The sequence below is a fragment of the Xiphias gladius genome, chromosome 16, assembly GCF_016859285.1.
Source record: "Xiphias gladius isolate SHS-SW01 ecotype Sanya breed wild chromosome 16, ASM1685928v1, whole genome shotgun sequence".
Taxonomy (NCBI): Eukaryota; Metazoa; Chordata; class Actinopteri; order Istiophoriformes; family Xiphiidae; genus Xiphias; species Xiphias gladius.
Genome location: NC_053415.1, coordinates 19,834,269 through 19,848,409, shown reverse-complemented (window position 1 = coordinate 19,848,409; position 14,141 = coordinate 19,834,269). Strand labels below are relative to the sequence as shown.

At 40.1% G+C, this 14,141-nt stretch overlaps 2 protein-coding genes across 4 annotated transcripts in view; both read left to right on the top strand.

The window, feature by feature from the left end:
- The first annotated feature begins 1,587 nt into the window (after window positions 1-1,587).
- Window positions 1,588-6,394, top strand: uchl3 (ubiquitin carboxyl-terminal esterase L3 (ubiquitin thiolesterase)). Its single transcript, XM_040148894.1, has 9 exons — window positions 1,588-1,853; window positions 2,039-2,050; window positions 3,603-3,731; window positions 3,924-4,080; window positions 4,506-4,591; window positions 5,076-5,123; window positions 5,258-5,333; window positions 5,520-5,578; window positions 5,679-6,394. The coding sequence occupies exons 1-9, from the start codon at window positions 1,812-1,814 to the stop codon at window positions 5,766-5,768; spliced, it is 699 nt and encodes a 232-aa protein (XP_040004828.1). The 5' UTR covers window positions 1,588-1,811; the 3' UTR covers window positions 5,769-6,394.
- Window positions 6,395-9,391: 2,997 nt separating this feature from the next.
- lmo7a (LIM domain 7a) overlaps window positions 9,392-14,141 on the top strand; it is a 50,462-nt gene continuing 45,712 nt past the window's right edge. For 2 of the 3 annotated variants that reach the window (XM_040148664.1, XM_040148663.1), the window contains exon 1: window positions 9,392-10,028. In XM_040148664.1, the coding sequence (XP_040004598.1) occupies window positions 9,792-10,028 (237 nt within the window). In that variant the 5' untranslated portion in view covers window positions 9,392-9,791. The remainder of the gene's footprint in view (window positions 10,029-14,141) is intronic. The other variant, XM_040148665.1, reaches the window with a different exon arrangement.

Sequence of the window (14,141 nt, the reverse complement as noted above, 5' to 3'; positions counted from 1 at the left end):
TAATTGAGGATGTTAGTTGGAATAAAATTTTATCTTTACCATATACTGTAAATTCTGTGTACCCAGTAAGGCTCAAGAAATACATAAATGCTGATAACTGATGCTAGCAGGGAGAACACAGCTGAAGCCGGTGTGGCTGCTTTTACTGAACAGCGACAGCAATTTGATTAACATTACTTTTTTTTTTTTACTTGTGTCTTTTCTTTGTCAGGTCATGACAAAGGTGAGTATTTTCTCCTGACTGAATTTAACACCAGATGGACCTGAATAATCAGCGGCGTGCAGACTGAGGCACAAGGCCTACCCAGCGGCGAAGCTACACCCAATGTAACATTACCTTATTGCCTAGAATGAAATATGCAAAGTAATGTGCAGCCGTCTGATGAACGTATTGTCAGGAGACAGGCCATGGAGAATTTGACCTAAGCATTACTTGTATGTGTTGTTAGCAGCATGCTGCATAGTTAAACATTTGAAATGAAAAATATTTGCATATTCATGGATTATGGATTTTTCAATGATGAAGAAGAAATAAATGTAATTTTCAGTATTTTTAATGACATAAATGACAGACAAAGAATAATCCAAAGCAGAACCTATCTGGAGGGTATCTTTAAGCTATCCCTTGAAGATATGCATGTATTTTGAAAATAAAGATGCCAAGACTGACTGTACTATATATGTGATCATTTGAAAAGGAAATATTTTTTGTCACAAATGTTGTTTTCAACATTTTCTCTTTTCCTTCGTGATTTTACATATTTTATAAACTCTCCTTTGCCTTTTTTCTCAATTTTTTTATTTGTTGCATTTTATTTTTATTGTTTTTCTTCTTTATTGTCTTTGTTCTTTAAAGTTAGAAAAACAGAAAGGGTGCACTTCAAGACTGATTCATTTAAAAATCATTGCATGTACGGGTATTACCATTTAGTCACTGCACAGTAGGTCAGCTGAACATGAAAAATGTGAAATTTTTCTAAGGGGAAAGCATACAACTAAACATACATGGACAGTAGAGTTTATATTGAATTATTACTCGAGCTTTTCTTTCGAGGAAATGTCTGCCAGTTGTTCTGTATTTATTTATTTATTGTATTTCATTTGATTGTTTTCTTTCTTTATTGTATTTGTCCTTTCTATTTTGTATTTGCTTTCATACAGACGGATTGTACTTTCCATTTACAATGTGTAACACTTTAACACTGTGAATGAAGTGGAAATTAGTTTTGATTTATACAGGCTTTCCTTAACAGGGGACCTAATCTAATGGAGGACAACAGCGGCCCCGTCTGGCCGTTACATGTTAGGGCTACACACTGATGGAGCCGGTTCCGTGATTTAGGGGATGTATTATTATTATAATTTTTTTTTATTATTAATTATTTTTTTTTACTCGGAAAAAACAAAAATGCTTAGACACGAGAAGTCATATTAAAGTGAATAAACAACCACAGCCGTAGGGAATCTGTCTCTCGGAAACACGCCCATGACCCTGGATTGGTCCACTGTTAGCCTGATAATGGGGATATTATATTCAAAAACCCTTCATTTTGCAGGCAAAGGACCATGGAAAAACTATTTAGGGCATAAAAACATAACTAATAAGTATATATAATGTGTTTTTATGTGTTATAAAGTTCTGGGTGTAGTGTATTTACGGTTTATGAAGAAGCAAGCTCCCCCGCGTTTTTACCTAAATGTCAAGGTGCACTCTCCAGACGCGGAAGCGATTTCCAGCTGTCAAACAGATTTTTGTAAATCATTTTTCAGCTTTCGGCTGTAGGACTCCTGAAGTTTGACGTTCCTTCAGAATGGACTGTCCACGCTGGCTGCCTCTGGAGTCAAATCCAGAAGTATGTACGGTCGATATCTCTGCCACGTTTTGTCGAAGTCATTCATTCACGAGCATGTGAGGGCCAGCTAACTGATGCTAGCAGGGAGAACAAAGCTGAAGCCGGTGTGGCTGCTTTTACTGAACAGCGACAGCAATTTGATTAACATTACTTTTTTTTTTTTACTTGTGTCTTTTCTTTGTCAGGTCATGACAAAGGTGAGTATTTTCTCCTGACTGAATTTAACACCAGATGGACCTGAATAATCAGCGGCAAAGCGGCGTGCAGACTGAGGCACAAGGCCTACCCAGCGGCGAAGCTACACCCAATGTAACATTACCTTATTGCCTAGAATGAAATATGCAAAGTAATGTGCAGCCGTCTGATAAACGTAATGTCAGGAGACAGGCCATGGAGAATTTGACCTAAGCATCACCTGGATGTGTTGCTAGCAGCATGCTGCATTTGTATATCTAAGGATGTTAACAGATTACATGGTTACATGCAGCTCCCCATGACATTTTTAACTACATCTACCTGAGACAACCCCAGACTGATACCCAGATTTATTCCTGCGCTGTCAGGAGGTTGAATGGCTCCCACTTTGTCAGTCTATAAATGCAAGGGCAGTTTATCTATCATCACTGACAACAAACATTGGACGTTATGGTAATGCTTTATTGTACAGGTTCATAGGAACTATGCAATTTGGTACTTACTATGAGTAAAACCTGTGTTTAATTGGTACACCTCCAATTTATTCATTTAAAATCATTGCAAGTGTAACCGTTTAGTCAATGCACAGCTGGCAAGCTGATCATGTGAAATGTTTCTACAGGCAAGCATACAGTTCAGCGTAGCTCAGTTGCCAGTTTGTTAGGTACAGATGTCTGAAACAACTGCCCTCCAATAAATCCTGCCTTCATGTCGGTGAAACCGTTATAAAGCGGTGTTGAATCAAGTTCATGGTGATTTTGGAGGATGCAGTCTGTGGTGTTGGTGCGTCACACTGACAAGTCTTTGTGTGATTTTTGTCGACCACATCTTTATCAAGGAGGGTGGGCCAAATAACAGCAAACGCGTCTCTGTTAAATGCAATACAGTTCGACAGCACCACATGCTGTGTCCTCCAAAATTATAATTGCAGTCGAATCGACACCTCTCTGAGACATTTTCAACAAAAACTGAAGATTGTAAGGTAGGATTTATTGCAGGACTGCTGTATTAGACTGCAGTAACTTTAGCTACAGTGGGTGTACCTAATAAACTGGCAACTGAGTGTGAATGGACAACAAAGTTTCCAATGATAAATAAAAAACGTTATTTACCTGGGTTTAAATTGAGCTTTTTTGTCTGTCAAGGTTTTCCCCATAATTACTATCAAAAGCCATAGTTAACAGGAAACTTTTTGAAATGAATAAATAATTATGGACCCATAAAATAAAGTCTTACCCGTAATTCTGCAGAGCGAGGAGTCGTCCATTTTTTTTTTTTTTCAGATTCTCTAACAGAGGTTTAGATTGCTGACACAAAGCGGCTGAGTATTTATTGGAGAACAGTGCATTTACAGTTTAATTGTAGTAATTTTTGAATGTCCCAGGCTCGTGTTCTAGCCTTTCTGGGGTTAGGTAGGAATCAGTTGTTTCTGATGATAATCAGAAGCCAGCTCTTACATACTCCTTTAGTTTGACTTAAACTTGTCTGCCAGATGTTGTTAGGTTAGCTTTATGTCTTTGTTTGCATACAAATTTACTCTAAGCTTTTGTGCAGTTTGTTAATTGTTTGGGTATGAGGCCAACTTGGCAATTTGGAGATGTATATGGACTGGATCCAGAGCTTCTCAGCATGGTACCAAGACCTGTGTGTGCAGTGCTGCTCCTCTTCCCAGTGACAGAGAAGGTACTTTAATATATTCTTGTAACATCTTTGGTATATACTGTATCAACTGTATGTCAGTTAACCATAATAGATGTCTTAACATCATGCGTATTTCAACTTCAGATGTCTATGCATGTTGTTGCACAGGTTTATGTTCATGCCGTACAAAACAACGTTCAACAAATATTTCTCTTCTCTCATGCCTAATTCCAGTATGAGGCATTCAAGCAAGAAGAGGAAGAGAAACTCAAAGATCAGCGGCAGGAGGTCTCTCCTGATGTCTACTTCATTAAGCAAACAATTGGAAACGCCTGTGGAACAATAGGGTTAATTCATGCAGTGGCAAACAACCAGGCACACCTGGAATTTGGTGAGTAGTTATTACATTCACCTCACACGGGATGGTGGAGATGGGAAAAATTCCTGTGTTTACAACTTGAGATCAACAACTTACTTTGGTTGTATTATTGCAGACTTGATTGTGTTAGGATTAAAATTACTATTTGGGTCTTTATTACATTGTGAGAACTAGTTAGTTGTGTTGATATGATGGCGAAACAGTTAAAGGTATTCATTGTTCAATTTAATCAGCTACAATAGCTCACACGATTGTATCACTTAGTTTTTAAACCAGCAAAAGATTACACTTATCATAATATCTGCAAAACCTTATAAAACATAATCTGCTATTACAGTATCTGTGTATTGATATATCACCAAGCTCAAAATCCAAACACATTTTTGCCTGCAGACAGTTTTCCATAGATTTGAATGTGTATTCTTCTTTCTCCTCAGAGACTGATTCTGCTCTTAAGAAGTTTCTTGAACAAACCTCCAAAATGACCCCAGAGGAAAGGGCCGCCTTCCTGGAAAAAGATGAGGTAGGAATAGACTGAAGAGCAAATCTTTGCTCAAGGATGGCATGATGAAGTGCTCAGAGGTAGACACGCGAGTGAAAGACTACGCTAAGGTTTTGGATTCCTTCGGGCCCACTGATCACAAAAAGGAATTAAGGGTTTGTACTTCAGGGATAAATTTCTATTCTTTCAGGCAGTAAGGGAACAGGTGAAAAAAATGGTTTGCCCACAGGTCTTTATACCTGTCACATAAGCTTCATCAGTATCTTGTAATCTTAACTTGTTGACTTATGTCAAGATGGAGAAAAATCATCTACGTTTCCTAGTAACACCTTTTTACAATGTGACAACACAAGGCCATGAACTTTATCTTACAGAAAAATGAGAGTACTTAACAGCCGCATAGATTTTTTTTTGCCTTACATGTGGCAAGAAAGTCTCAAATGTATAGGATACATTTACCAAGAAGTAGAATTCAAGAAAAGCATTTTTGTCCTTCTTGTTCCAGAGTATACGTGTTACACATGAATCGAGTGCGCAAGAGGGACAGACTGAGGTTTGTATTGCGTTTTAGATGGTCTGTGTTGTCTGAAGTTGCTTCTGTCAGGTTTTCTGGTGAACTTTATTACTTAATGTAAATGCATGTATTGAACTCAAGACACCTTTGCGTTTATTTCTTGTCCGTTATAGGCTCCAAGCTTAGATGAGAAAGTGAATCTGCATTTTATAGCTTTTGTGAATGTCGGAGGGCAGTTATATGAACTGGGTGAGTTAACCACATTTGAAGTGTGCTTATATGTAGAAAAAATTTAGTTACGATATGTCATGTTGGTGACAGTATTTAGTTTAATTCCACATTAAATGGTGACAGAGTTCAAACACCATTGTAAAATTAACACATTGAAAACTCCTGATTAGGTTTCTTTTTTTTCTTTTTTTTTTATATACGTAGATGGCCGGAAGCCTTTCCCTATTGTCCACAGAAAAACATCAGAAGATACCTTCCTCGAGGTATGACATTACAGGATAAAACAGACATGTCCACATGAAAATATCTGTCGAAGCTGAGTTGTAATTCATCACTTTCCTCTTGTGTTTGATTGCACTGCAGGATGCCGTAGAGGTTTGTAAGATCTTCATGGCTCGCGACCCTCAGGAGGTTCGTTTCACCATCATTGCCCTCTCCAAAGATACATATTGAGGAAACTCCCTTGTGACCTGAGAGAAAAAAAAAAGAACACATTACTGCCAAACATTTTAAGTGCTGACTTAATTGGAAAATTAGATTTATTTTCTTTTCAAAATACTTTAGCAAGTGATGTAGGAAAAATAGTAAAATGTCAGGGATATCATTATCAGTAATGTTCTACTTGCGTTATACATCACTTGTTACGCGTTAGATGAAATTGTAATGGAGTTAGGGTGCTGCTGTGCAACTCAATGTAGTTTTTGCTAAGATCAAAATCTTCCAATGAAAAATCATTACCTGTAATGCAGATATCTATCAGCTGTACTACATTCGCACTGAACTAAAGTGTGTTTACATAGCATGTTTGGCTTTCAATTGAGAGAGAAAATTTAACACATTTTTCGAGTCACTTAGGGAACTGAACTTTTTTTACTCCGGGTTCAATGATACACACTATATGTAGTGATTTTGTTTTTGGCCGTATGTCTAACCACATGGTCAAAACCACCTAACGAAACATGTTTTGCAAGGCTTTAATCTCAGTCCATGGCTTTGAAAAAACAGATGGGCCTAATGCTGTTTTATGCGGTGATGGTGTCATGAAAAGCTTATATATTAAAAAAAAAAAAAAAAAAAAAAGAGAAACATGTCTGGCTCACTCTGGCTAACTGAAGAAGGCAGACTGTACATCTGTGTGGAAGGTGCCTACATTTTTTGTAATGAGAATTATGAATTCTGTTAAATAAAAGGCAAATTTATTAAACATTCCTTTCATGGATCTTTTATGTGACACAAACATTTTAGCTATTTGAAAATATCCGTTTACTTTTTGTGTAAATTAGACTTTGACAGCTTTATAGTCAGATGTATGTAACTGGAACAGGCATACCAAACAATTTTAAACATATTATGGTACACTTGTGTACATTGGCATGAAAAACTTTGGACACCCCTGGTCAAAATTTCTGTTACTGTGAAGAGTGAAGTGAGTAAAAAAGAACCTGATTTCCAGATCGCATAAAGTTCAAGATGACACATTTCTTTAATATTTTAAGCAAGATTACATTTTTATTTCTATCTTTTACGGTTTCAAAATAACAAACAAGGAAAAGGGCCCGAAACTAAAGTTAGGGCACTGTGCATGGTCAGTACTTAGTAACAGCCCCCCCCATTTGGCAAGTATCACAGCTTGTAGACGCTTTTTGTAGCAGCGAAGAGTCTTTTTCGGTTATTGTTTGGGGGATTTTCGCTCATTCTTTCTTGCAAAAGGCTTCTACTTCAGTGCTCTCTTGAGGTCTAACCACAGATTATTTCAAGTATGTTTAGATCAGGGGACTGTGAGGGCCATGGCGAAACCTTCGGCTTGCGCCTCCTGAGGTCGTCCATTGTGGATTTTGAGGTGTGTTTAGGATCCATTATCCTGTCGTAGAAGCCACCCTCTTTTCATCCTCAGCTTTTTTACAGAGACGGTATGATGTTTGCTCTCAGAATTTGCTCTTATTTAACTAAATCCATTCTTCCCTCTACCACTGAAATGTTCCCCATGCCACTGGCTTCAACACAGGTCCAAAGCAAGATCCATCCACCCCCGTGCTAAACAGTTGGAGAGGTGTTTTTTTTCTTTTCTTTTTTTCATGAAATTCTGCACCCTTTTCTCCAAACATATCTTTACCCATTGTGTCCAAAAAGTTCTATTTTAACTTCATCGGTCCACAATCCCGTGTTTTCAAAATACATCAGGCTTGGTAAAAGTTATCAGAGAGCTCAAATCTCTTCGGGTGCCCAAACTTTTTCATGTCTCTGTAAGTCCTAAATGTGAAACAGGCCTCCCCATTTTGAATACAAAAACCTATTGATTTGAATGAAACCGGTAACCTGCTCTAAAAGTTGCAAAACTAAGTCATCGTATTTTCACTACTGATGTGCAACTATACCAACTTATTCCATAAAATGAAAAAACTAGTCAGAAGACCTTTTGTAAGGAGTCTGTTTTTTTTTTTCTTTTGCATTTACAGTTCTTAAAGCTGTCAACATCAGGAGCACATCGTCATCATAGATGCTTTACCAGGCAGCTCGAGTACTGGGTTTGCATGGTGATTAAATACCTAGATTTATAAACGTAACTGTTTCAGGGTGAAAGGGCATCAAACATAACCTGTGATGCTTCTAAGTCAGCACTTGGAGTAGTCTGCTCTTTTTGAACCTTTGTGCGGCCGTGAGAATCAAAACAATCAACAGATACTCACTCACACTTGCCTTTTATATGTGTTAGGTTAAATTTTGTCCTGATGATGAACTGGTTCTAATCAAGGCTGTAGAGGATGTAGCTCAAAACAGGAGCTGCAGTATTCTCTCAAGCTTTTCTTTTTTGCGTCTACAGTAACATCCCTTTACCTCTTTGAATAAGGAAACCCAAGAGGAAGAAGTGATGAAAGGAAAAGGAGATACCAGTTTCTCCACACTTCTCTTACACTGACTAAAAAAATTAAAACAAGTTACACTATTCTATATGCAACAAGCCTAGAAAAATCTGTGTTAGACTATAAGGGATTCTACGGTGGAGTGACCCAAAGGGATTTTCAGCCTGGTAGGCCCATAGACCATGAGTTTCTTTTTCATTTTCAGGTTTTTTACCTCATCAAACTTGACACAAAAGGGCTGACATTTATGCACTGCTCGTGATTTCTGAGTTATGTTAAGTCCCAGCCAAACTTGTGCGTGCTGCACCCAAGACAGATTTCTTGATAGGCTACTCCTTACACAGTGGTGGAAGAAGCGCTCCAATTCTTTAATCAAGTCAAAGTAGAAATATCACGCCAGAAAATACGCTACATTACAAGTAAAAGTTCTACATTCAAATTTTTACTTGATTGTTTTCAACAAAATAAAGTATAGAAAGTAAAAGTCCTCATTATGCAGAAAGCCCCCTGTCACTCTGTTATATTAGTATACAGTTGTACGGCAATTACATCCGTTGATTCTTGTCACTGATCCATTAACACGTAAGCAGCATTTTAATGTTGCCAGTCACGGTTGAGCTCATTTTAACTAAATGTGACAATGCATCATATTTTCTAAGGTAATAATAGGTTTTGAATGTTACATTTGAATCTGCAAAGTAACTATGATTGTGAAATTAATGTAGCAGAGTAACAAGTATGTTTCCCTCTGAAATGTAGTGGAGTAGAAGCACAAAGTAGAGTAGCCCACCCGGGTAAATGTATGAACTTAGCTCGCCACCACTGCTCTAAGTGTCGGGTCAACTTACCAACTGAGGGAGTTAGAGTTTGCATTAAGTCAGTATTGGTTTTCAGGCCCTCCAATGCCCCCCGACCACCGCTGGGTGGCGTTGCAGGAAGGAGATTTGTTCTAAGAGGGGAGCCCGAACTCCTTCAAGTAGAGGAGTTTGCGCAGAGACTCAAACTTTTTGACACTCATCTGCTCAGTGGTCCGCAAACCTCCGACTTCACGTTGGGTTTTTTTTTTTTTTTTTTTGCTTTATCCCGAGGAGCTGAACTGAGTCCTGAGAACATTTTTCCTCGCCGGTTATTATTCGGTGCATAGTTACACTGTTGTGCATCTCTCCCACTGTTCGGCCAGCAGTCAAAAACCTGAAATCAAATTAATCTTCCAGACGGGGGCCGGGCGAAGTCACTGTAAGCTCGAGCTTGTGGTCACCTGGAAGCCGCTCAAGGACGCGTGGGTGGTCCCCGGACCCCACGTTGGGAAACCCTCCCTGCCACAGCCCTCCAAGCTCCTGCAGCTCCAACTTCACGAGAAGAGGATCTCTCCTTGTCAGTGCCTGCAGCAGACGAGGCTGAGCCCGGGTCGACTTTGAAGACAGCGGATGCGTAAAGGTGGAGCAGACCGAGCGTGAAAATACCAGAAGGAAGGGAAAAAAGAAAAAAAGACACAAACCACAGGTGTGTCGGATGAAAGGACAGGTAAGCGGCATCCACGGGGAATGTATTAGTGTTACACCTTGCATTCATTCCTTGATGAGCTGGTGGAAGTGAACAATAGGAGGCATATTTCATGAATGGGGAGTATGATAACAAGGTCACCTCTGCTCCACTTGTACGCTTGGCGAGTTTTAAGTGCGCTCACTGTGACTGCTTGTTCGAAGCGGCCCTCATTTATGTCATCGGGCCATTAGGAACCGACTTGGCCCGGCGGCGCAGCTCGGATAATAAGGCTTCTGTGATGGAGTGGCGAGAGCAGTCCTCTGTCAGCTGCGACGAAGCCTACTTGGAGGCGCAGAGATGGATTGAGGTGAGTTTAAAAAAAAAAAAAAAAACATCGAAAACTTTTCTCAGCACCTTTCTTTACAGGTAATGAGAGGACGTCAGCATTGGACGTGATATGCAAGGTGTCATGAAAGGGAATTAAAACTGGCATCTGCAGTCGACCGCTACATGGCAGTTCAGAAAAGTTGTGTGGGTTTTTTTTTTTTCTTTTTCTTCTTTTTTCTTTTTAGAGGCTTTTAATCCTCGTGTATGGTAGGGTTTGGTTAATCGGAGTTTAGACTGATGCCGGGCCCCCGAAAAGAGAAGCCGAATTTTACCTTCCAGTACGTCCCCGGTCGAGAAGTACGTTACTTCAGTTTGTGGCTGAAAGTCGATCAGTTTCTTCAGCCGCCTGCCCCCAAGCTCCAGATACTAGTAGCCCGGGCCAACGGATGTATGGAGGCATTTGTCACCCTTAACCTCAGGTCTCAGGTAACTGGTGAGATCAATCTTTTCTTTTGGTCCACTAGTAACCTGTTGCCTTCCCCAAGCAGTAGCCCTGCACTTTACCTTCTCTCTGTCTCTCTCTTCAGAGCAGGGGTGCATGGTCCTGACCCCATTTATCATCGTTGTTTGCTGACTCCTTTCATGGTCAGATCTTGCCTAGACCTGCTCATCAGTTTTCTTTAATGTTCCCGGTTCCTTGAAGGCTCCAGCTGCAGTCGGGTAGTGTGAGCACAGATCAACCCATATTCATAAAATGACTTAGTTTTCAGGTTTCACATAGTTCATGAAAAACAATGAAATAAAACGTTTGAAATTGAAATTGCTGTTTGAGATGTAGGTAATGCACCAAAAAACTAAAAAAGCAGTCACACACTATAGCAAATATAATGTTTATGACAGTTTCTGGAAAATGTGTAATATACAGAATAGAGGTTTGAACAAATGATTCCTTTTCTGAGGCATAATAATGTTAATTTTTTTTGGTCTCAATGTGCCCCCTTCCCTAATACGGTAATCAAAACTCAAAATAGCAACCAACACAGAAAACCTATCCACCAGGAATTTCAATAACCGTCTCTTTCTATTTGAAAAATGTCAAATTATCTGAAGTTTCCATCCAACCTCCAGCCAGACTCTCGTTCTTTCTTTTCTCTTTACAAGCGGGTAAAATTATGTTTCCTCAATCTCCCAAATTCTCTTCCCAGCAGGGTGGCGCTGAGCTGCTGCAAGGCTGTAACTAAACAAATATTGTTCTAATTTCATGAGGGGTGAATCTGAATGCTTTCGATGTGACATCAGTGTCTCTCACACTCGCACACTGGCCCATTGTAGTGGCTCAGCTCGTGGACGGTGGTGGGGGCATTATCTCAGGCAGGGGCAGGAGGATTAGGGAGTGTGAGCAGAAAAGCTGAACTAGTTGAAGAGGTAAAGGTGTACGACATGGAGCTATTGTAGCAACAGTGAATGCATGAGGGGTCCGGCATATAGGAAATACAAAAGCAATCCAAGAGCAAGTCCTGGCACGGGGCTAACAGTTTCCCTTCAAAGAGAATGTTTTGTGGCTTTTTCGCGGATTCTGCCACTGAATGATTAACAAGCTGTTTGGCTTCACAGCACTTTAAACACAGGCATGTGTGCACGGCGAGGTTGGTGGTGGTGTTAAAAACTAGACTAAATGGTCTGGAGCCTGTCACATGGACACATTCCTGCATTAGCTACCATGGCTGTGAACATATCCCCCCCCAGAGCTGGCCGGCTGTCAGCACAGGGCATTGCGTCCTACAACCAGCGGGCCTGGTGGAATAATAGGGGTCCTTGTTAATTGAATAGAAAGGCTTCAAGTGTGACTGTTGTGACAATCAAGAACAAGTGGCGGTGTTTATGCAACTTGCAGGCTGTATGTAAACACAAACAGTCTGTTATGAATTAATAGCTAAGTTAGTTTGCAGTTAGTAATCTAATAAGTACTTACATATTAGAATTTGATAAGTCTGTTTCAGTAGTTCTTGTGGTTTAACCGGTGGTGTTTTAGCAAACAAGCATAGGTAACAATGTCAGACACATCATACCAGTTTTTCTGTTTAGGCTGCGATGGGCAGGAATTTGTTTTCCCATAGAGCCGCCACTCAGTAAGGTGTTGCCCAGAATGCTTAGAATACCTCTCTAAACAGGTTTTAGGTCGAGCCTCGCTTCAGCCGTTGATCTGATTGAAGGTCCTGTAACAGCATAGCCTGCAATCTTTATAAGATTTCAGCTCGAGTTTTAATTTTGCTCCGCCGCGTTTGTGTGCGGATGGTTGAAAAGGACGATAATGTGTTCCTCACGTATTCTGGAACAAAGCAGCCAATCACAGGTAACACAATCCTGTGTATTTCTTGAGGTTTTCTTACTTATACTCTTGTTTCTGTCATGTAACACAGAACCAACTCCATGCTTCCTTATGGTTTTCGTCTACATTTTTGGGGAAACAATGTAAAGTGATTCTACATTTTGGTAACTGATACTGTACATGCTTGTATTTAGGGCTGCAACTAACGATTATATTCATTATTGATTAATCTGACTATTATTTTCTCAAAAAGTTTTTAGTCCTTAAGATATCAGAAAATACAAAAAAAAATTTCATCCTCAAATTGTTTTTGTTCAGCCAAGAAGATATTCAATTTACAATGATATAAAACAGAGGAGAAGCTAGAACCAGACAAAGTTCTGAGGGAAGGGGAAACTTTTTCCACAAAAAGATGGGGTTTTAGAATTTTCAAAATATATCTAACTATACGTTCAATCCTCTGATCTGCTCAAACAAAATTCTTTCACTTCCACTGTAATGCGGTGGCAGCAAAAATCTCAGAGATGGATATCTCAAAACCTCAAAATAAAACTCAAACCATCTGCATGGCTGGAGGCCACGTAGGGTAAGTGCGAACATATACTTTTTTGTCGCTTCAGTTTACCAACGCTAAAATAAATTTGATCAACGTTTCAAAAAAGACAAAATGGACAGTTCCATCTATAGCCTCTCCCTTTTTTATTGTTTTTTACATTCCCTCTCTTCCATTCAGTATCTAACGGCGGTCCTTCAGCCAGCGCTCATGAATCACTTTCCGTGACGTATGTCACAGCGTTGTTGTTCATACCAGGGGTTGTTTGACAGGACCAATCATTAGTCACCTCACTCAAGCACCACTCTGGGTTTTGACTGTTTTGACTGCTTTTATAGAGAGCAATTAGAAACCAGGCCGCATTGCATTCAGACGTACTCATGTGAAGCAGGACCTCACACAAGAAGCCATTCGCCTGCAGTTACATGTAGTTCCATCATTCTGATAGGTTGATGGTGTTGGTACAAATGCCTTCCACGGTGGTATATTTTTCTTGAGTAAGAGCCCTGAAATATTTGGATAATGTCCCCGTTACCCTCTGATGGCCCATACCCCTTTCCTCCGCAGAAGGAATAGAGAATTTTAGGAACAATTAGTTGGGGGGGCTGCATCCACACAAATCATGTATACTGATTTGCCTCACTGCCTGGCATGAATAAACAATAGCTGTGGTCACGGACCCAGAGACTCCTCGAGTCCTCTGATTATTTGCGTTCTACCAAGACACCATTCTTGGTTCCCTGCAACAATAATAATTTCGCACATATATCAGCACACTTTGAGAGCCCATAAAGAATGCTGAGGACCACATTTCGATCTTTTAATGTGGGGGGAAGTCGTCATGAGACTCAGTTCCTGAGCACGTTCAGCAGCACATTCTTGAGGGGAGCGAGGGTGGGTTTGCAGGAAGGCAAGCTGTTTTTGAAATCTCTGCCCCTGCCTTAAATCTCCCTGTTAAATCAGAGTAGGAATATGTTGCTGCAGATTAGAGTTGTTATCCCACATGGCAGGTTCATGAGGAGAGAGAGAGGGCACAGCAGGCTGGATCTGAGGGGAGTTAATACCTCTAATGTTGAGGATAGAGAGGAGAAAAGTATTCAGTTACAGCCGGCTTAGTGCCAGGGTGGGTCCCACCTTCCACACTTGGCCTAGGAGATAATATCGGAATTAACCCATTCATTCTGAACAAACACCTTGAGTAAGCACCACAGAAAGAGGGAATCAAACTTCATGCGCCCTTTCCACCTGTACTGTTTGTTTGCATGTTTGTG